Raw genomic sequence first — 23,211 nt, 5'->3', positions numbered from 1 at the left:
CATCAACACTTGGCAGATCTACACTCATTACAGTAGTAGCAGTATTTCCTAAATGACCAATGCAGGCTATAAAATGAGTGTGGGAGAAAGATATACTCAAAGTGCAAGATAAACCAATGGATTTTAAGGTAATAGAGTAGGAGAAGTTTATTGATGTAGTTTCAGATGTCATATAGTAACCAATCTTTAAGAAACTTAAACTATTATCTTTAAGAAATAATGATCTGAGGGGCCCGCCCGGTGGCGCAGTGGTTAAGTTCGCACATTTTGCTTCTTGGCAGCCTGGAGTTTGCCGGTTCGGATCCTGGGTGTGAACATGGCACTGCTTGGCAAGCCATGCTGTGGTAGGCGTCCCACATATAAAGTAGAGGAAGATGGGCACGGATGTTAGCTCAGAGCCAGGCTTCCTCAGCAAAAAGAGGAGGATTGACAGTAGTTAGCTCCGGGCTAATCTTCCTCAAAAAAAAAAAAAAAAAAAAGAAAGAATGATCTGAATAGGCTATTAAAATATTTCCGCCTTTTCCAACCACATACCTGTGTGAGGCTGGATTTTCCTTGTATGCTTCAACCCAGACGAAGTATGGCAAAAGACTGAATGTAGGAGCAGACACGACAATCCACCTGTGTTCAATTAAGCCAGACATTAAAGAGATTTGCCAAACTGTAAAACAATACCACTCTCTAAATTTTTTCTGGTTTGCAAATTTTTTTCCTAGAAATATGTAATTGATGTTAATATATCATGGTTTTATCATTATTTTTAAATGAATATATATATTTTAAATCTCAGTTTTGATTTCTAAGACAATGACTACTGGTAGATGCACACCACGTGAACAAAAGTGGTGTGGGGTCCTTGATAGTTTTTAAGGATCAGAAGGTGCCAAGACCAAAAAGCTGCAGCAGCGCTCTCAGGCCTCTTGCGTGCTCGCAGGCAGCTCCTGGCAAGGGAGACGTGAGGCACGGAGCGCGCTGGAACAAGGGCCGCAGCCTGTCTCTGAATTCCTATTCCAGGGCTCTCCAAATACCACGGTACCGCTGAGTGTGTGCGCTTGGCTTGGGGCCATTCCTAGCAAAAGTCAAAAGGAACAATAAACGAAAAAGAGCTTTGCAATGGGTGGGGGTAAATGAGGCTATTGATATAAAGCAAAAAGACTAAGCCAACGCTGGACCAATCCCATGGGACCGCTTCCTCTTTGATGCTTCAGATGGGCCAAAACGAGCAGTGAAGAGGAAATCCTGTTGGAGAAGCAAATGGCAGAAAAGGGACTTTGAAAATTATTTGCATGTTTGTCCTTTAAACCCCGAAAGAATTTCTGCAGTTGAGAATTCTGCAACGCACTTCCTTGACTGCCCCTCATCTCCAGGTCACTGGAACTGAGTAGTACTGCATTAAAGAAATGGGAAGCGCCCTAGGGTTTCTCTCTTGCCACTGACATTTTATTTTTGAAGAAACAGCTACTGTCTTAGAAGTTCTTGGCATTCCTCTATCTTCTGCCTCTACAGTGGAGTTGCACTGAGGTGAAATTCGTAATAAACACAATCTTCCAATTTGGGGCTCTGCTGTTCAAGCTTAAAATGGACTGGGATTTTTGTTAGCATCTTTAGAAAGAGGGAAAGTCAACTTTCTAAAGCAACCTAAATAAACTTAAAAAGTGTTTTCTATGTTCTTCTTTACCGGGAAGGCAATTTTAAAACCAAATAAACTAGTAACAATAAAAACGGATTTATGAGTTCTATCACTCTCAAAGACTGAAATGGGAAGACTAGCTAATGACAGTGGGTGCTGTACTTCCAGGCAAGGGGCGGGACACCAGAACAGTCCTGATGTGAATACGCGACGGGTAGGAGAGAGAGAGAGAGATGACTTACTGTGCGTACTTTTCACAATACGATGGATAGAAAATAAGGCTCGGGAAAAAAGAGCCGAAACCACGCCATGAGGTCTTTCCCATGAGTCTGTTGAGGGCCGTGTCTCCGAGAAGTCATCCGCCTCTCGCTGTGGCCGTCTGCACATTCTCCCCAGCCTCTGGAATCCAGCATAACTGGGAAGCTCAGAATGCACAAAGCCTGGTTTTTACAGATGGATCAAACTAGAATTTGAACCTGAGCCCAACAGCCAACATCTCTGCAAGCAGAGAACGTAAGCAGGCGCTTCTGAAAGCTACAGTCACAGCTAGAAAAGAACTACACAAAGTTTGGGGAATTACTAGATCTCAGTTTAGTTTTGTTTTTCCTTCCCTGAAGAACTGGCTTAAAAACAACTTTTTTGGGGGGAGTGGTAAATAGTAGGTATTTATTTGAAATGAAAAAAAAAAGTACCTGGACTAGTGCATTTAATCATGTATTGTAATTGTGTTACTCTACCTTTTTGCATCAGAGACAGATATACAATGAACATTCAGTTATCACAGATTGCACACTAGATAGTAATTCTTCAGGCCTTTTACATAACCACCAAAGAACAGATATTAGATTCTGCAATATAGTACAAAAGTCCACAATCAGTCCAGTCTTAGCCAGTATCTTCAATTTACTTCTGTTGCTGTACAAATAATTGGCCATTACTAGGGCTTACAAGTTAATAACAGGACAAAAAAATATACATTGCACTGACACAAAAAGTCAGCTGTGTTAATAGTCATGCAACAAGTAACCAAACTTGCTGAAATTAAAAATACTTTCTAAAAACAGTTTTAACGGCATAAATATTTTATACACAGTTCATTTACCAAAACAAAATGTATTTAAATGATACAAAGCAAAAATAAGTTTCTACCAACTTTATACATAAGAAAGTGCAAAATAACTTATCTAGAGGGTTTTGCTATTGTCCAGATGGATGGGCTGCTACAGGCAGCTATTCTCTGCGGAGGCATGACATGACAGCTGCACACGACACATGAATGTTAGGACACATGGATGAATGAAGGGATGGAGGGAGGGAGGGATGGATGGATGGATGAACAAACGAACTACAAAGATCAGGCGGGAGCCCTGGGAGGTACTCTCAGAGAAAGAATAGAGACCACAGAAAGGTGGATGTACACGCTAAGATATGTCAGTAAACAAATACCCATGGAACACGGAAAGACATCCAGAGAAACAATTAGTTTATGTATGTGAGTGCACTTGTATGTGTGAGTGATTCATGATTTCTGCATTAGAAGCAAAAAGAAAAGAAACCCCACTGAACAAAACAGTTGCCCACAGCACCAGCTGCCAGAGGAAATACTATCATGAGGGTTTTGGTTTCCACCTTCTAGTTATGGAAGTTGTGTCGGAAAGTTTAAAAGTGTTCATCCCATATAACTTCATATTACATAGAGGAATAACCTTTAACTACATACACACATTCATATATTCAAGTCTTTAAAGAACACCTCTGCCACTGGGTTTGGGGTGAACATGGTTCATGGACAAGAGGAGGATGCTTCTTTAAAAAAGTGTAGAATAACACTGCTACAACTCATCGATAGGGCCGGACGGGGGCAGAGCCCGTGGTTATGGGACAGCACAATTCCTGCAGCTGGTGAACATCCAGCATTATTTATCAGACTGAAGGAAGATGGGTGGGGCGGGGGGGGGAGGGGAGCGTGGGGAGGAGTGAGACACAGAAAGGAAAACAGAACACAACTTTTCTTCAAGTTAAAGTATTAATGCCAATAATCCTTTTATTAACAAGTATATTTGAACTTTTAGAAATGGAAGTGTTTTAATCAATTTTGATAGGTAATCATAAATAGACTGTAGGCTCACACCTAGGTAAATAAAGGTGTCAATTTAGTAAGCATAAGGCACTAAAAGCAGCCTTTATATTTTCTCTTGGAGACCTAGTTATCAGGAAGAACCAATCTGTTCTTAAGCTGGTTTCAGCCCATTAGGTACAAGGTTACTATTGTACCAATGCCTATTTTTGAACGCATGTGCATATATGTGCATTTTAGTGCATAAGTGTGCCTGTCACCAGGGCCTAAAGATGAAGAGTCGGGAAAGCCGAAGCCACTGTCCTTTGTGAGATGCCTCCACGATGGCGTGAAGGCCTGTCCTTCCTTTCTTGGGCCATAAATGATTCTACATTTTTCAAATCACAGGGCTTTTAGAATTGTTCATAATATTATCACTAAATATCTGAAAATGTTAAAATCTAGATTAATTGTTTCATTTGTTTTATATATATATTTATATATGTACACAACACACATTTAAAAAAATCCCACCACCAAAGCCTTTTTTTCTGTAAACTAAACTTATCTCTTAGCCCCCACCAGCTTTAGTCTCCCTGGATTTGTGTGTTCTGTATCCAACTAGTAGAACAAATTAAATAACTAAATATTAAAATACTGTAATTATATTCATAGCAAAAACAAAAAAATAGACATTGATACAGTATAAATCTCACTGTTTTCAGGTAGATGGCATTAAATGGTAAAGGTTAATTATAAGCAGTTCTGACATGATCCAGTTTTACAACAAGGTTTATATGTTAATTCTGTACAATTTTTTCCTTTTTTCCCCTTTTTTGAAAATAAGCTACGGTAGAACATTAGTGTCACCAAGGACATATGCTTACTCTGTTCTATGCAAGAGAAGCTAATTTGGGTTACATGCAAATACATTCCCATTAGTTGAGGCAGGGCTGGTTCCTGCATTGCATCCATCACCTGACCACCGCTGTCAATGCTAAGAAGGTGAGCTACGACCAAACGGCAGTCCACACAGACGTTTACAGGGGCCTCATGACAGAAGAACAACACTGAGGTGGTGCGTAGCCAGGTGCAAGACGCCCAAACATTTCCAGGGCATCTTACAGCCCGACTCTTATTCTCCCACACTGTTTCCTAAAGAAGGTCCATGTTATTTTGGTTACTAGCCTAGTTTAAGTGGAGATACTGTGGGCAACTTGAAAGAAAGGACATCGGGCTCACAGGCTGGCTTTGAAAGGGGGGAAAAAAAAGACCACAGATAATGTCTTTGAGGATTTAAAAAAACATATTTATAATTAATTGGTGAGAGACGTCAGACAAACCATAAGTCGTTCATTGAGTTAGTCGTTTAGTTTGAAGTCTCATGTTACAGGCAGTTAAGTCCTTATTTAGAAAAAAGGCCTTTATACCTATTTACAATATACACAGTTACTTGCAAAGAAGATAGATTTACAACCATTTTCTAAAAGCCTTTTTTTGTTGTTGTTGGTTTTTCCAAATAAGGATGAGTAGCTCTACAAAAATGCGACATGAGAAAAGACAGTCAACAGTGAGGATTTTCTCTTGGAGACAGCTGTTGTGAACAGGGAGAACTGGATATTGAAAATGTTGCTCCTAGGAACCACCTCATAGTCTTCTTGTGCTGTTCACCTGAATAGCGTCCGCCCCATTACTGCACTCTACACCCGTTTATTCAATGATCCCTTTGAATTCAATACTTCAAACACATGGCATGAAGAGATGTGTAAACGGAGACTGTTTCGATGCCTTCCGAGGTGCGAGCTGTGACGGGGAATCAGGAAGGGGGTCTACAGACCGTGGTCTCCAATCGACTTGCTGCATCTTCAACAATTTCGAGGCCCATCTTCTGAACCCCTCTCGTGCTGTAAGTTGTAATAACAGTTCTGACAAACACGCACTGGGGATGAGATTTTCAAGCGTTTGATTTCTGATTGAAATCGACTGCACCTAAAGGAAAGCAAAATCAAGTAGTTAAAGGTCATCTCCACGTCTGACCATTGGGCTGAGAAACACTAATTTACAAATCGAATGGAAAGGCTGCAGTACACTGCCCGAGACCGTATCATGCCAAAGAATGCCAAAGACCTTTTGTGTCATGGTTTGTGTCATGTGGTTGACCCAAGACCACAAGGAATGCTATACTATTTGTTTCAGGCTACAAAGAAATGTAATATTAAACCAACGCAAGCTCTTTTTTGACTGAATTTAAAAAAAAAAAAAAAAGTTGAGCTAGCCATGATGGCCTAGTGTTAAAGTTCTGTGTACTCCACTTCAGTGGCCTGAGTTCAGTTCCCGGGCCTGGAACCACACACTCGTCTGTCAGTAGCCATGCCGTGGCAGTGGCTCACATAGAAGAACCAGAAGAATTTACAACTGTACCCAACTGTGTCCTGGGGCTTGGGTTGGTGGGGGGAGAGGAAGGAAACAAAAAAGTTAAGATTCTCCTATAGGATGAAGCCAGGGGTCTGACCAGCCGTGAGGTCACTGTCCCTGTGCAGGACTGGTTCTCATGCCCTAGAAACCTGGGAGGTATGCCAGTGTCTTTACTTGAGCTTCACTTTCTTCTCTTGGCAGGAGAAGACTTACTACCCATTTTAAAAGACACTTGGTTACTATCAAGTCCTTTGGGCTTTTAAACACCTCGTTTGATCCACTCCTTAGTCATTTCTTAAATGGGCAGCTTGGTTTTTCTCTCTGGTCCAAATGTTCTCGTTTTCTGTTTATCTTGATAGAATTCCTTGAAGGAGACTATACTTAAGAGATGTTCAAATTCCTTACGAAGTATTCCTATTCCTGGAGTAAAGCAGGGCATGATCTTACATGTGGCATTTAATCACTTTAAGTTTGGCTTTCCACAAGACTGAAACAGAGAATTCTATTTCCTCCATTAATCTAACAGTAAAAGCGTCCAGAGAATAAATGAAGTACTACCAGAGTAAGGGGTTAAAGGCCTGTTCTTGGACTTTGAAGAGATGCTCAGGAGTGCTGACAAGCACTCAGCAACTGAAGGGCACGCAGAGCACGGGCAGGCCTCTGCCCTCCTGGACAGCTCTTCCTTCTGTGTCTGCTCTATCATAATCAATCAGTGTTTGGTTGGCTTTCGAAACAGAGCCTCCAGCCAACATTTGATAGCAATGGATAATTTAAACAAATTTAAACAATATTTGGAAAATTAAGCACTACAAAGAACAGATGTGTAGCAGCATACATACAAGGGTGTCGACTCTCAAATTACTAGAGTACTAGGTTTCATGGAGTGGGCTTCTCAAAGCACAGAAACTCTTCTGCCAACCTCACAGAAATTCCCATTGGGAACAGCTGATAGCGACATCCTGGCTACCTCATCTCAAATCAGCCTTTCCAGGAAAAAAAGTTTAAGACATTAATCTGGAAAAAAATTTGTAATAATACCACCTTTTAATGAACACCTATATTGCCAGATGCTGCATTTTGCGCTATCTACAAAACTCATATACATGATTTCATTTAATTCTCTCACCACCTCTATGAGGAGAGGTCTAATTATCTACACTTTACAAATGAAGAAAATGAACCTCAGAGAGAGCCAGTAACTTGCCTGGGGTGACACAATGGGCAGTAACCCAGTGAGCATCTGGTCAGCGTGAACCCAAAGACCACACCCTTTCCAATAAGTCAGTGCCCTCAAAAGCTCAGTAACTGGCCCCAAAACAATGATACAATTTGCGTTTTCTGTGAGATCATCTCTATGGTAAGGCAACATAAGCATTAGAGAGTGCTGCCCACGGGATCTTTCCTGTGTCTGCTGTGGAGAGTAACGGCTGTCCACGCATGCATGGGACCCCAGTGTGTGACAGAGATGGCACCCAAATCAATGGTGATGGGACAAGTGATTTTTCATACAGGAGAAATAAAAAAGAACCTCATCCCATGTTAAACCCCTACATAAATTCAAAATGGATTTGGACCTAAAGACCTAAACAGGAAAAACAACTTTGAAACTTAAAAAAAAAAAATAAACAAGGCTATTTTTATGATCTCAGCACAGGGAAAGATTTCTGAACAAACCAAAAGCAAAAATCATAAAAAGTAATAAATGTAACTACATCAAAATTAAAAACTTGTTTGGTGGAAGGAACATATATAAAGTCAAAACACGAGCCACAGAAACTATCTGTAAGATGTATAAAGCCAAAGGATTAGCACCCAGAGTACAAGAAGGCCGCATCAAGGAGGGGAGAGAAAAGACAAGCCAACCCAAAAGGAAAATGGGCCAGATTACCCAAGAGGACACTCAGATGGCCAATAAGCATATGAAAAGATGTTCAAGCTCACTAGCACTGCAAGTGAAAACAACAAAGCACTACTGGCTATCAGCTTGGCAAAGAGAAAGGCTTGGCAACTGCAAGTGTGAACAAGAATTTGGAGAACTCGCCTCTCCTGCGGAGGTAAATTAGCACTACTGTTTGGAGAGCATTTGGCAATACCTAGGTAAGCTCAAAGGGCATGTCTCCCACCTACCCCTCCCCTTCTTCTTCTTCTTTTTTTTCTTTAAATATTTTATTTACTTTTTTCCTTTTTCTCCCCAAAGCCCCCCTGGTACATAGTTGTATATTCTTAGTTGTGGGTCCTTCTAGTTGTGGCATGTGGGACGCTGCCTCAGCGTGGTTTGATGAGCAGTGCCATGTCCGCGCCCAGGATTCGAACCAACGAAACACTGGGCCACCTGCAGCGCAGCGCGCAAACTTAACCACTCAGCCACGGGGCCAGCCCCCTACCCATGGCCTTCTGAGGTACCTCCTCAGAGACGCTCCAGCTCGTCTGTTAGGAGGGCAACTGTAAGGGTGTGTACTGGAGCAGTGGTTACAGTACTGATAAAATGAAAAAAATCCCTTGAGTCCATCAAAAGGGAAGTAGATAAATTCTGATATATTCATACAAAAGATATGTGGCGGTAGTCAAAGTTAAAATATTGGAATAATAGTTATTTAAGTAAATGGATTTCAAAAACAATGTTGAGTGAAAAAAAGTAAGTTACAGAACGTCCTGACAGTATGCTCTATTTATATAAAACTGAAAACACACAAAACAATAACATAGTATTGTTTATGGACATGACGCGTGCACTCCAAGTATAATGACATGGAGAGGCAGGCGGTGTGATTGGTCAGGACTTAAAAGTAATCCAGAACGTCTTATATTCAAGTGTAATGAAACATCAGCACCTTCCCATTCTGAGTCTTGGGTGACCAGGTGATTGTGATGATTACTTCTGTATTTTTCAATATGATAGAAATAATTCACAATTGTAATAAAAAAGAACCAAGAGAAAGCGAGGACTGCTTTAGACTGACACAGCAGACTGTAGTGGGGACCCCGGGGAAAACCAGAACCTATGCTCAGGAGGCATAATTAACATCCTTAGAGCTTAACCCACAGAAACTCAGAAAGCGTGGATGTCATCTTACTTCTGGCAGAAGAGCTGACCGCAGTTCCTGCAATGGTGCCGTCTTTCTGTGAGAGAAAACCTCACCGAGCAGCCTGAACAGCTGTCGCCTCCTTCATCCTTCACCCAGTGGTCAGCAGCAGAATGGCCTGGCTGGTCACTCACAGACCAGCTGAAAACTCGGCCTCGACTGTCACCAACGAGGATCCTACTGTGATCCCTGCAGGAGACACAACAGGAAGCCGCCTCAGGGCAGGCCTCCACGAGGCCCCACGTGGAGGCGCTCTCTGGGACTCCGGAGCCTCTCCAGTCTTCAGGGGGGTGTGTGTTGGGGTGGCGGTTGTGTGTATAAAGAGACAAAAGTAGAATGAGCCCAAATTTATACTTCCATCTCAACTGTCTTTGGATCAAACCTTGCCACCTGTTTGAAGAACAGAGAAGGCAAAGTTTTTTGTTTTTTTAAAATTTGGAATGAAAATCTACCCACTGGCAGCTTTCTCCTTCTGCTTTGTCTGTTCAAGCCACATATGACAATGCAAATGGGGTCTGTTTTCCCTGAAGTCTGGCCTGGAGTGTGGGCCTAGGCTAAGCAGACGGCTCTGCTGGCAAGAGGAGCTAGAAAAGGTCCGACACTTACTTGGAGACACCCAGGGCGGTGATCTCTGCTGGGTGTGCGTTGTCCCTCCGATCGAAGGCTGTGTGCATAGTTAGCTTACTCCTGAACACCAGCTGCCGTTCCCACCGGTACCCTGGAGTGGGAAGGTCAAGACATGACAGACTAAAGTGAGGGAGGCCAACATTTGGTAGGTGTTCCTTGACACAGTGCTCTCAAAAGTCCGGGTTCCACAACACACAGTTACAGCAGCTTTTCTGGTTCTCAGCAGCTGCTGCCTTGGTTGAAGGGGAAGCCATCTAGCTGAAGCCTCATCATGGGCCAGGTCGAAGAACGCCTCATTCACAAAGGCGAACACAGAGAAGGGGAAATCTTCAATGCAAGAAGATACAATTTTCTCCTGTTGAGGACCTCGCCTCCAAATCTATCACAGGCAAAGCTACCTGTGAGTGCATTTTCATTCATGTATCTGTAATCACTAACTTGCTTTCATGATTGATGAATGAAGAAAGCTTTTGGTTTCTTTAAGAAAGGCCCCACACATTGCAATCCTCAGTGTGGGACAGAACCTCTAAGTCTACTTTACACAAAAAGAAAGGTAAGAGGCCTTCTCTGTGTGGCCCGGGTCACAGGGATGGGGTGCAGGGAGAGCCAGAGCCCACAACCCCCACACCACCCACAGGAGCGAGGCACAGACCCCGGACTTCAAGTTACCAGGCTTCAATCTGCTGTAATGCCGCACTTCCATGGGGTTGGGGTGGGGGTGGTTAAGGGGAACCTGCAGATGGGCCCTGGTCTGGCCCTCTGAATAGTTCACAAATATGAAGCCATCTTTCTCATCTAGACTGAGCTGGTCGGACCAGCGCCTGGAGTCATCGGAGCCACTGTCGTTACACCAGGTGGCTGTTGCTCTGCAGGAGGCTGCCCGGGGCCTGTGGCTGGTGCTGCTGGGCTGACTGGGCGTGTCCTTGGGGTCCTGGCTGAGGCTCTGCTCATCCGCTTCTGAATCGCTGCTGTCCTCGTCCTGAGCTTCCTGCCCTGGGTAACGCATTGGGAGAATGAGAAAACGCACACATATTATGTTAGACCCAGCTTTGTCCCACTGGAACTTTTCCTCTACCAGTTAAGACACAATCAACATAGTATTTGAAGCTAAGTATAACAATAAAAGAAAAAAATTACCAGAATTTTTGGCTGGATTACATATAGCAAAAAAAGGTTAGAATTTCTGAGTTCATAGATTGCTTTGGCCAAAATCCTAGCTTGGCATTCCTTCTTTCACAATCTGGCCAAATCTGCCTTTGCGAATTTCTCACTACCTGCCTCATACTCCCTACCCTCAGTTTGGCTAGACGGTGCCAGCTCTGTTCTCCACGCAGCTCTGCTCTGCCTTATGGCTCATTCGGCACATCCCTTTGGCCCTACCTAGACCCATCTTCCCAATCTCTGTGTGTGCCGACGTTACCTGTCTTTCAAGACACAGCTTAAATACTTCTTTCTCTAAAATCTTACCCAGTTCCTGCAGCAGAAAGTAGTTCTCTCTCTTCTGGAACGCTGGTATGCCTCTCGTGTATTTGAAATTCTCACCCGGACCTATTAGTTGTGGATATTCTTTCTACAAGACAGTAGTCAGCTTGCGAGAAGGGGCCCCAAGCTCAGTGCCTTCCATAGAGCAGTCAATATAAATGACCACATAGATGAATCAATTACTGATGAAAGCTGTAATTTAGGATTTCGGTTATTTATCCTCTTTCCATTGTTATTTTGCCTTTCTGCACCTCGACTCTCTACTCCCTTGCAATAAAGTCTACTGAAGGGGAAATTTATGAGAAATAAATATATATAATTGGGAAAACAAGTGTGCAAGTACCAGCCCACTGCACACACACATTGTTTTAGTAAGACAAATAATTTTCCTCCCTTCTACTCACTCACACTAGTAGCCTAGTTGACTAATTTGAGTGGATTTTTTTCACCCCAATGGCTTATGATCATGAGCTTTAAGGTCTTCAAACAAGCAGTCTGGAAAAAGGCTTTAATTTCCAGTGAACCACTGGCTTGTCTTCCCTTTCACCAGGCAACCGCCCTCCAGTCCCCCACTTCCACGCTGCCCAGAGTCAAGCCTTCCTTGTGGGCTGCTCTCCCCTTCCTGCTACTTCTGCCAAACTCTGTCTACAATACAAGGAGGAGGAAGAAAAACAAATGTCTCTCCTCTCTGAATCTGACCCCTTCTTCTACCTCATTATTCATCTCATCATCCACTGTTGTTCACTCAACAGCTTTGTTAAAGGAAGGGAAAGTGACCCACTTCTCAATGGACCCTTAAGCCCATGTCTGACATACAATATGGTAATCCTCAAATATTTACTGAGTTGAACTGAATTTTTATGTCTCCAAACACCCAGATGACCTTTTTATTGAAGCTGCAATTGACCTTGTAGAAATTCACACGTATTAAAGTAATACAAGCATTAAAATGCCCTGCCTGTCAGATCATTTCTGTTTCTGGCAAAGAAATAAAAAGTGCTTTCAGCTTACAAAAGGAAGTGATTTGTGCCCTTCTAATAAACCTTTTCCCTTAGCAATGCTTTCATATCATAAAACTCACACTGAATTCTCAGTATACAAACATTAACCATCGAGAAACAATCTGAAGGCCAAACTTAAAACTCTGCTCCTTTCCAGGAGGTCTCTTGCACCAACTGTTCTAATTCAAAGGTGGGTAACTTCTCTGGAGATGAGCAACCCAAGGCAGATCTCAGCCGGGTTTTTGGCATTGTTTCCAAGCATTCTGTACAGTAATCATGTATCTCCATATTTCACTGGAAAATTTTAAAGTGCTTCACAAATAACAGATAATAGAGTATAGATCACCAGGCTTCGATTTGAATGAATGCCTTTCTTGACAGGCCCAGGGTGGGGACTCCGCCTGCCTCTGTGACAGTTTACAAACTTGATGCCGCCCTGTCATCCACACTGAGCCGGCCAAGTGATGGGCAGAACAGCCGCGGGACTGAGGTACGGGCTGTCTGATTTGTCCAACCTTGTGCCCTTCAGGTATGCTTTGTGTTTTCAGAATTCAAAGCCTAAGCCTTTGATACTCCAGGAAGTAATAACTATAATATAGATTGGGGAAGCCAACCACAAGAGCTCACAGCGAGCATTGCCCAGTGAACTGGAGAAACCTTTGCATCCTGCCCCGCTACTTAACATGCTTCTGAGAACAGTGCCCCACCTCAGGCTCTTGTCCTTATTGTTTGATGTAAGTTTATCCATAATGACTTGGAAAAAAATATGAAAACTATTGAATAACATTTTAGAAAGTGTCAGGTACCTATTTGTGCTTCTGGACAGTCTTCCTGCATTTCTAGGACTTCAACAGGCTCAGGAGCTGGTGTTTCAGGAACTTGCAAAAATTCCATTCTCCAAAACTAAGTATGAAAATAAAAAACACTTAAATAGATTAAGGAAATGATTTGCATGTTACTAGATGAAGATGGGTTCTTGGGGTTAAACAAATAAGTTAATTTCTAACATTGTGGATAATTAGATTTCCCTGTATCTTGAAAAAATGTGGCAGGGGATTGCCTACTGTTGGGGCCCAAGGCAGGATACCTCAAAATATCCCACAATGGCATACTTATCATTTTGAATTAAAGTTACTTATTTTGACTTAAAGTTTTGACCCTCCTCTCTCTGTTCCCCATGAAAGCAGGAAATAAATAGCCATGTGAAAGGTACCCTCCCTGCCCCAGGAGGTAAAGACATCCCCATCACCAGAGCTGGGGGATTCAGGGCCGAGAAGCCTGTGTAAACAAACTTTCTTACTTTTACTAATTTACTACCTCAATCCTAAACTCTGCTTAAATTTCTCACTTATGACACCCCAAACCTAAGTTTCTTTGGCCTGTCAGTTCCTTACAAATTTATTGTCTCTTTGTGTAAAAAGAGACAATGTCTCTTTGTTCATTCTCTGAGGGTAATTTTTTAATGATCTCTCGTACATATGTATCTAATTGGTTTTTCTCCTGTTAATCTAGTCTTGTGTCAATTTTATTATTAGTCTAGCCATAAGTATTCAAGAAGGGTAGAGGGAGGAATTTCCCCCTCCCTGAAACTACACATAAACAGTGCTTCCCAAACTGTGTTCCATAAGATGTTAATGGGTATTTCATAGTGGAGGGAAAAGGACTGTGGTCAAGTAAGTTTGAAAAATACAGTTCAACTACGTACACTTTTTTGTTTCCTACGAAAACCTCTGAAGCCTTGCATATGCTAACATATACTCCAGATCTCCAAGAAGGCATACAGGAAACAGGATCCCCAAATGCATCCGGCTATAGACCTTTTCATAATGCCTCACATATGGGGTCACCTAAACCGCTGCTCTGGAGACGGCAGACTTTGGAGGGTGCCAGTTGTCTGAGGCACAGGGTGTGGTGTGGGGGTGGCTGACAGCCTCACTGCGCTCAGCTTGTGACTGTGACTATGAGGGCAGCAATCAGCTGCTCTCTTCTTTCACAAAGAGCACAACTAAAGAAAACAGGCATAAAGAAAAATCTCCTGAGAGAAAACTGCCCTAATGCTTGAAACGACTACGAAAGTAAATACTCTGGATTCCATTTTCTGCAGAAGCCCAACACATACAAAAATAAGAAAAAGAGAAACTATCTAGGATTCAGGTGAAATCATCTAGGATTCTAGACAAGGAATGGACAACCTGAGGCCTCTGGAAGCTGTTTCCAGCTCTGCAAATCTTTGTAGAAAAGAGACAGTCCTTGTTTTCCCTAAGAAGCCATTTGGCAGGCTGAAAAGCCAACACTTAGGCAATTTCCATTTTTAGCAATCCCAACACGACGTGGGAATCATGTTTAAGTCACCATCTTGCGTCAAGGTGCCAAGTGGCTAGTGGCACTAACAGATCTACTTCATGGGAAGAAAAGAAGCCGAGTCCCTGATGTTCTCCTTGTCCAGTAACACGGTGGCCAAGGCTTGTCTGCATTGGAGCGACTTTGCTAAACAATACTGTAACCTGCTCAGATGTCTTTCAACTGTGACAGCTTCACAAGTCTCAGGTAAGCTTGGGCAGCAGAGACCTAATGTGCTTTGCTCGCAGCTGACTTACCCGAACCACGCCATCCGAGTGTCCCGTCACTATGACGTTCTGTGTATCCCACTCGTTCATCTCCGACACGCAGCAGCAGACAATCTGCTGGCTCCTACCTGTGAATGTGTTTACACTCACGATAGGGTTCCCATTGATGCTCCACACATGGATATACGTGCCTGCGCAGGACACAATGTCTCCCTGAGAAGATAAAGGAAAACTCTTCACTCTCTTGCTCCCTTCATACCATGTTCTGGTTTCAGAAGCAAACTGAATCCTGGGCCTAGCTCTCAAAATACCTTCCTGCCCTTCAACTAGTGACTGTGCAATTTCTGAGGTAGCCTGGAGTTCAGTGCTTGCTGCCTTAAACAAAACACCCTAAACAGAGGCCTCTTCAAGGATTCAAGGTTGAGTGGGTGCTGCGGCCAAGGCCCACCTCCAGCAGAGACAAGGGCAGGAGCCCTTCCACGCTCTTGGCTTATGCCCCAGCAAACTGCAGAGGAATGTTTTATTCCACGCCAAAGCTGCCTGGACCTAACGAGGTGACGAACTGCTCTGCCTCCTTTCATTGTTTACAAGTCTATTTAGAGCTTTCATTTAGATCCCACTTAATTTTACAAACTGAGTCCAATCACCAAAACCATAGGGTAGAAGAGAAATCTTTCAGTCCAGATACAGTTGGATCTTTCTCTGATAAACGAAAAGATGAAATCTTGGTAACACTGTATTCTATTTTAAAATTTGCATTCACAATTAGGATTGGGGAATGAGGAAAGAAAGAAGAAAACTGGTATAGAGGTCACTTCTTGGCAAACCGAATAAACCTTAAGACTCCCTGAGCTTGTAACTCAGGTTCTCATGAGTTCCAGAGACAGAAAAGAACTAGTCCTTTGCTCAAATTCTACTTGGTTGTGCTCTATCCAACCTAGTAAGAATACAACCCACCACTGTTCACTGTTAAAGGGATTAACACACTTGCTGAAGCATCTACTGTGTGTGTTACTATGGTGGGCACTTCAGACATTCCATTTCATCCTCATAACCACCTTGTGAGGTGACCTCTTGCTAGCCCTGCTTTAGAGCAGAGGACGGTGAGGTGCAAAGCGCTTAAGTAACTTGCCTCATATCACAGAGTAAAGATTTGAACCCAGCTCTTTCTGGCCCCAAAGCTTATACACCATACCACGCAGGCTCTTTTATCCCTCGGACAGCCTGACTGTCATGATGCTAGGGACTGACTTTAGAAATGCCCGGTGAATTTCAGGGCAGCCAGCAGGCACAGGAGGACCTACAGAAATCGGAAGATGGTCATGAAGAACAGAGGGAAAGCAGAAGCTGAACAGCAGCACCAACGCAAGCACGAGGTCCGCGGGAGGAGGCCTGGGGATTTGCCCAAACCACTGTCTGTGTGGGTCCTGCTCCTGTTCTCTCCGTCCTTCTACCAAGACAGCAAGAACCAAACCAAAACTCAAACAAAAATAATACTTAGCAAAGCACTCCTGTGTCTACCTCTGTATTGGCCACTGAACCGCCTCTGACAATGAGTGTCGGCAGCTGAGCTTTAATTAATGGCCTCAGTCTCCGCAGGAGACAAGAGGCAGCCGCTCCACTCTGCACTACGCAAGCTTTCTTCAATTACTCCAGGGCACCTCAGTTAGAGTCATTAGAGCAAATCCTGTGGTTCTGAGGGCTGAGCAGTGAGAAGCGGAATTAAAGGACAGCTGCAAGGTAGCTTAGTCAAAACTGTAGACTGAAGTAAAGCAGACGTGATGTTGGCTGCAAAAATGTAACAGAAATAGGAATCTTTTCATGAGTTATTAAGAGATTACGAAAGCACCTTAAAAGAGAAAACTCAAACGCTTCTGTAGTGTTTGCAGCAACTACTGCAATCCAGTGGGTGTACACTCGCTCAAATAGCAGCTGACTATAAATAAAATTCTCAGTATTTAACGTAAGAACAACCCCAAAACAAACTGCTCCAAACAGTGCAATTAAGCATTTGGCCCACAGCAACACCGCCAGGGCAGAGCGGCTCTGTTGCACTGACATTTTCGTAAAGCTCTCAGGTACAAACGTTTACAGGACCAATCCAAGGTGCTGTTCTAACATCTTAAACCTTTCAAATACCATGAAAAACTAATCCAACTTTTTCACCCCTGCACTCTCCCCACTCACAGCCAACTCTGATTACTCTTACTAGTAGCAGACACTCTAAGCGTCATTCACTAGAACTGAATTTCTTCTTTATTTCCTTTGAGTGACTACAGGGCATTTGATTAAAAGCATAATACTTGGTATCTTCTGGTAGAAATGAAAGATGCAGCGTCCCTCAAAAGGAAAGCTGGCTGTGTAGGTGATGATACGACGTGGCCAGAACCACTCTGGGTCGTGCAGGATGATCTGGGGTGGGGCTGAGGGAAAGGGTGGGAATGGGTCGGTAAAGCTAAGCAGGGATGAGGTTGGGTGGGTTCTGACTGATTTGCAAGACTGACGTGCATATGTGGGCATCATCTACATGAGGACTATGATGACTTGTCCCTTGGACACAGAGGCCTCAGTCTTTGACACTTCACCCTTAGCTTCCTCTGCTCACCAGTACACCTTAGCAACATACCTGTGCTCCTGTCACCCCACCTCAGGAGGGCCTGGGCTACATGGTGGGCTCCTAGGCCAGTACATTTATTTTATTCTCACTCATTTTATTTATCTGTATATAAAATATTTATTTCTGAGAGGAGATAATATCCTTGGATAACTTTGGAGTCTGTTTTGAAAATAGTTCTATAACAATTTTTCTCTTGTTTGGGTACCCAAATATTACTCTCTTCACTTTACTTAAGAAATAAATAATTTAAATATATTTCATAAAAATTTCAACACAATTTTAACATTCTTAACAAATCCTCCAAATTCCTTGGTTTTAAAAAAGCCTATTCTAGAATGTCTTGTTTTGAACCAAACCTTGCTCTTTAAAGTATATGCAGCAGTGAATGGATTCTAAGACAAAATCGCTTTCTGGATTACAAACTTTTTTTTTTTTTTAAAGATTTTATTTATTTATTTTTTCCTTTTTCTCCCCAAATCCCCCTGGTACATAGTTGTATATTCTTCGTTGTGGGTCCTTCTAGTTGCGGCATGTGGGACGTTGCCTCAGCGTGGTTTGATGAGCAGTGCCATGTCCGCGCCCAGGATTCGAACCAACGAAACACTGGGCCGCCTGCAGCGCAGCGCGCGAACTTAACCACTCGGCCACGGGGCCAGCCCCAGATTACAAACTTTAATATCCATTTGCTTTTGCAAATAAATCAATCATAAATCAAGGAAACCATAAATCAGGGAAAATATAGTGGCTTTTATAAAACGAGCATCTATAACCTTAGAAAACACTTAGTCATTTTTTACTTACACTGGCCAGAGCTACTTGTTTTCCAAAACATAAACAAAGTGGGTAATTTACTACTTACCGTTAATTCATTGATACAAAGAGCAGAAACCGGAGCTCGATGGCCTCGGAGCTGGGTTAGGAACGATAGTTTGTTCAGGTCCCAAATGATGCACGTTCGGTCACGGGACCCGCTGACGATTATGTGATAGGCTAATGATGCTGTGGCACAGGTAACAGTATCGGTGTGGCCAAGTAAGGCCTACAATAGAGACGGAAAAAACCAGGATGATCACAGGCACAGTGCTCTTTAAGGGACTCCAGAAGGTCCTGGAGGAAATGACAGGAGCACGCTGGGGGAGCCAGTGCCTCGAGCAGTGGTGTCTGGAGAGTGTTCATTCTCCTCTTGTCAACTGTCCTCACCTCATCCCACTAGGGGAAGAGAGAAGTCTGGAGGACTGTGGAGGTCTAATTGCCATTTTTACGTTACCTCTTTCCTGGATTTGGGCCAGTATCATAGAAGGAAGGGAGAATGGCAACTGGCCCAGCCTGGGTTTCTTCAGACCAGTTTTACTTGGGGATGTCTTGATCATGGCCCTCAAAGTACAGAATTAAAATTCTGATTCAATTCTTTCACGCCACCAACTCTGAACTACAACTGAATGGATTTTTAAAAAAATGCACAGAGTGTGAGGACTGCGTGGTTACAGCACGCGATCCTAGAAAGATAAAGGGAAAATGTGGTCCTGGTGTGTCTGCTGAGTTCCTGTTACTGAACTGGAGACATCTGGACATCTCTGACCAAGAGGGACTCCTCCTTCAAACCAGAATAAGAACTTCCCTCTTCTGCTGGAATATGAAGAGAACCCCAGGAAATGGTAATGTGGGAAAATAAGGAAGTATTTTGAAGAAAAAGATTTAGATTACTGTTAGGAGTTTCTGAGTATTTGCTATTTAAATAATGAGTTGGCTTAAAATTTTGGTCATACAGACATACTTACCATATGCTTAGCAAACCCCAGAAGGCTGTTTTAAATAAGAAGTGCTTTCTATTGAGGGGTTACTGGCACACTAGCTTCAAAGCCCATTTTCTAAACTGAAAATATTGTAAGCAGCAGAGTTTGAGTCAGCAAACCACTCTGTCGACCTTGTATCTGTGGACACTGTATCTCTTTATGTGGCCCACCGTGAGACTCAGCAACCAGAGAAGTTTCTGGCCCACATGGACGGTTGTTGGTATAAGTACAAGGGCTTCCATTCTTTCCATAGGTAGCTAAGCCACTACTATTTGTTTGAGTTTGGCTTTAAAATAGCTTTGGAGTCACAGACAACTGAGTTTACATCTTGACTTTACCACTAAGTGTGACTTGGGCATGTGGCTTAACCTCTCCAAGCCGTGCTGTTTCCAGGCGTAAATAGGGTCAATAATTACCTCATAGAATTGTAAAGATTGGACTTTGACATTTTTAAGCCCCCAGCAGAGTGCTCTGAACAGAGGAGGTGCTCAATAAATGCAGACATTATGTAGATACTACTTTTCAAATCTGTATCATAAAAAACACTTAGATGTATATTCCATTAAAAAAAACTTTATGGTAAATTCACTCATGAATCAAATATTAAAAGATGATGGCTTAATTATAAAAAGATTCTTGCTTTAAGTAAAAATTTATAATAGAGTCATTATCTAACATGTGATCAAATACTTTTTCTACTGAACACATGCATAAGTTTGCCGTCTCCTCAAGAGGAAAGAGAAAAATAAAAGAATCAAAGATTTAGTCATCCAGTAGAATGAAAATCACCCAGAGAAGAAATTAGTATGAATTAATAGCAAATATAATTTGGTTTACAAAAATTCAATTTACATATAATTTCTGAGAAACATTTATATTACTTAAATATATTTAAAAAATATTACCCAAAGACGGCTTGCTTCAATTTTAAAGGACCAGCTTAGATCATTTCTAGAAACAGTATCTTCTCATTTCATTTCCTTTTATTTTAGACCCATTTCTAGCAAAGGAACATCTACTTTTTGGCTTTGTCCATTACGTCTGTTTCTCGAGTGTGGGCAGCTGAGAGTGACTGCGTCCATATCCTGCCCTCTCGGTTACCTGTTTCAGAGTGAGGGTCTTAGCCTTTTCTTTCGAGGTGCCCATCTCCCACACGCACACCACTGTGCTCGTTCCACCCGTGATGATCAGCTTGGGGTTGGGGCAGATTGCACAGAGAATCTGGCCCCACTCAGACAAACACTCATAGACAGTCACTGCCTGTAAAACAAAACAGATGTGAGACACACACGCCCTCAAGTACTAGACACGCCTGAGACACAGCGAGCACACTGAGCCAAGAAGAACTCTGTGCAGGCATCTCACAGGCAAACACCTGCATGCATTCTGGGCCACTTTCAATTTAGCAACATTTCCACTGAAGCTCTTCTCTGAACCGCCCCCGACAGCCTCCTAACTACAGTTGCTGCTAAAAATCATAATAAACAGGACTTTGCTCATAATGGGGGTCTCTAGTTTCTCTAGTCCAGGAAAATGATGTTCAGATTGTGCGATGCTAAGTAAGATGAAGGGGATAATCTGGGAAAAGGATGTATTTGCCGCAGTCAGTAAGATGTAAAGGGAAAGCACGAGTGTTGCTGTTTAATGAGAACGTAAACTAAACAGAACCATGTCATAGTCCAACACGCAGGCCTGTGTAGACTGTAACTCCCTTGCACTCAGGAGGGACTGTCCGAGGACAAACACAGGGCACTGAAGGATCATGACATGCTGCCTTTCCAGGAGGGACTTACAGGACTCAAACTAGTAGCCGCTACTTCTTGGGGGATGGGGTGACAGGTTTTCCGTCAGCCATTTAAGAGTACTGTCATGTGCCACATGATGTTTCGGTCAAGTATGAATCATGTATGTGATGGCGGGCCCATAAGATCAGCACCATAGGGCCTCGGTGTATAGCAGGCTCTAGCATCTAGGGCTGTGTAGGTACACTCTAAGATGTTCGCACAATGACGAAATCGCCTAACGACGAGTTTCCCAGCACGTATCCCTGTCATTAAGCAATGCCTGACTGTACTGAAATGACAAGTGGGCCAGATGGTGACTCATCAAAAGGAGGCTCTTCTGGTTGGTGGAAATGTTGACTGCCTGGCTGGCTAGGACCGAGTGGAGGAATTCTCTGAGTGGAAGGGAAACTGCTAGCCCCTAGTACACAACTTTGCAAAGAGGCTTGCTCTGCAGAAAACTAGTGACTTGTCCACTGGCTCCTTCATCCTGACCTGACAGAGTGAAGCCCCCCCTTCCTTTAGGATGTGAGGGAACAGCTGACAAGCCCTGGCCTGGGCTCTCCCCACCCCAATAAGCAGGATATCCAGACCATGAAAGAGTGAGATGAAATGAGTGAGTAAGGAACAATACCAACCTTGTCTGACTCATAGGTTCCTAGCCGGCAGCTGAGGTCTGCGTAGCCCCAAGCAAACGTTTTGTTCCAGGTTGGTGGGATGAGAACCTTGTTCTGTTCTACAGCAAGAATGCCTTTATCTGTACACACTATTTGTCCCACAGGCTCTTTGAGTTCTATAAAAAGCAAATCAACACATTAGAATAGGGACAGGGAAACTGAACTTCATTATGCCATCAGGGATAATAAAATAATCTCAAAAATGCACACAAATCTAGCATCCTGACACCTATATTAAGACCAAATGCTCCTAGATCTTGGCTTTTGAGTCTCCCACAAGACCTGCTAGGTGGATGTCAACTCTGACTGGTGTTCTGCAGAGCTTCCCTCCAGCCTTCCTGTCTGGGGACACTCCTGGGTTTGGCTCCTATAATCAAGCCTGGCTTCTTGATCGCTGGGACTGCAGAGTGATCTGGGATGCGCTCTAGAATGCCAGGCTCAGACCTTCCACCAATGTAGGCGTTCAGCAACTCCCAAGTTAAAGCTAGCCCTTGGACTTCCTGAAAACAGGCCATGACATTCCGTGAGAGGCCTGGACTCCCTGCTCTGCCCCAGAGCTCTGCCGACACACCGGTGCTCCAGAACCATCGCTGGGCAGGGACTGGAGCTCACACAGGGCAGTCTGTGCAATGAGGCCAAACAGCGGAGAGCTGGCAGCCAATTCAACTAACCAGACTTGGACACTCCAATTCTTGGATTTGTTTAAGTGACAACTTCAAGACTTTGTAAAACACTTTTTCGTTCTAAGAGACAAAAATCCTCTTGAAAAAGTCCTTTTAGATAACTCATAACAACATTAGATAAAAAAGATGCTTTTTGTTGGCATACTAAAAATGTAATCTTCTTACTGCTATTTCTAAATTGGCAGAACATGCACAAGTGAAGATGACAGAAGTCTTTCTGTAACAAAGTTGGGCTACAGGATTTTGTATATTAGAGTTTTCACTATCTTAGCAGGGACGAGAAACCTGTTTGGTTCTTTCTGATGAAAAATCCACAGGCCAAAAAAGAAAACAGAAAAGAAAAAGGAGACTTTCTAAGAAGTATTTGATGACTTATCACGAAAGCTATACTACTTATTATAAATTATAAATACAGTACTTCTCAACTATTGTTGAGAAGCAAATCTGTTCTTGCTAAACTAGGATTATTAAAAAACCCCCATGGAATCATGAAGCAGAAGTTTATTTCCTGTCACCTTACCTTTTACAGGTGTAAGAGAAGGCCTCAAGTTGTCCAGGTGGTGGAAAAAGATCTTGTCACTTGTAGATCCCGGTGGGTTCGAGATTCCTGCACTGTCTCCGTTCAGTCGACTCCTCACTCGCTTTGGTGGATGCGGTTTTTTAAATAACTGGTATGAGAGAAGATGATAATTTATAATGAAAGATAACGTTAATTAAGCCCTTTTATATGCCAGGTACTATGTTTTTATTTCTCTTAAGCTTCACAACTGTTAGGTACTGTATGATTGCATTTTATATC

At 43.0% G+C, this 23,211-nt stretch overlaps 1 protein-coding gene across 13 annotated transcripts in view; it reads right to left on the bottom strand.

Moving 5' to 3' along the window:
• Positions 1 to 2,282: 2,282 nt before the first annotated feature.
• WDFY3 (WD repeat and FYVE domain containing 3) overlaps positions 2,283 to 23,211 on the bottom strand; it is a 251,234-nt gene continuing 230,305 nt past the window's right edge. For all 13 annotated transcript variants that reach the window (XM_044766258.2, XM_044766252.2, XM_070505447.1 and 10 more), the window contains 10 exons: positions 22,933 to 23,080; positions 21,691 to 21,845; positions 20,373 to 20,531; positions 18,338 to 18,517; positions 14,892 to 15,074; positions 13,101 to 13,197; positions 10,481 to 10,804; positions 9,791 to 9,902; positions 9,176 to 9,373; positions 2,283 to 5,675 (listed from right to left, as the gene is read on the bottom strand). In XM_044766258.2, coding sequence (XP_044622193.1) covers positions 5,552 to 5,675; positions 9,176 to 9,373; positions 9,791 to 9,902; positions 10,481 to 10,804; positions 13,101 to 13,197; positions 14,892 to 15,074; positions 18,338 to 18,517; positions 20,373 to 20,531; positions 21,691 to 21,845; positions 22,933 to 23,080 — 1,680 coding nt within the window. In that variant the 3' untranslated portion in view covers positions 2,283 to 5,551. The remainder of the gene's footprint in view (positions 5,676 to 9,175; positions 9,374 to 9,790; positions 9,903 to 10,480; positions 10,805 to 13,100; positions 13,198 to 14,891; positions 15,075 to 18,337; positions 18,518 to 20,372; positions 20,532 to 21,690; positions 21,846 to 22,932; positions 23,081 to 23,211) is intronic.

This window comes from Equus asinus, chromosome 3, assembly GCF_041296235.1.
Source record: "Equus asinus isolate D_3611 breed Donkey chromosome 3, EquAss-T2T_v2, whole genome shotgun sequence".
Lineage (NCBI taxonomy): Eukaryota > Metazoa > Chordata > Mammalia > Perissodactyla > Equidae > Equus > Equus asinus.
Note: the sequence above shows the minus strand (reverse complement) of the source record. Positions and strands in the feature narration are given on the sequence as shown.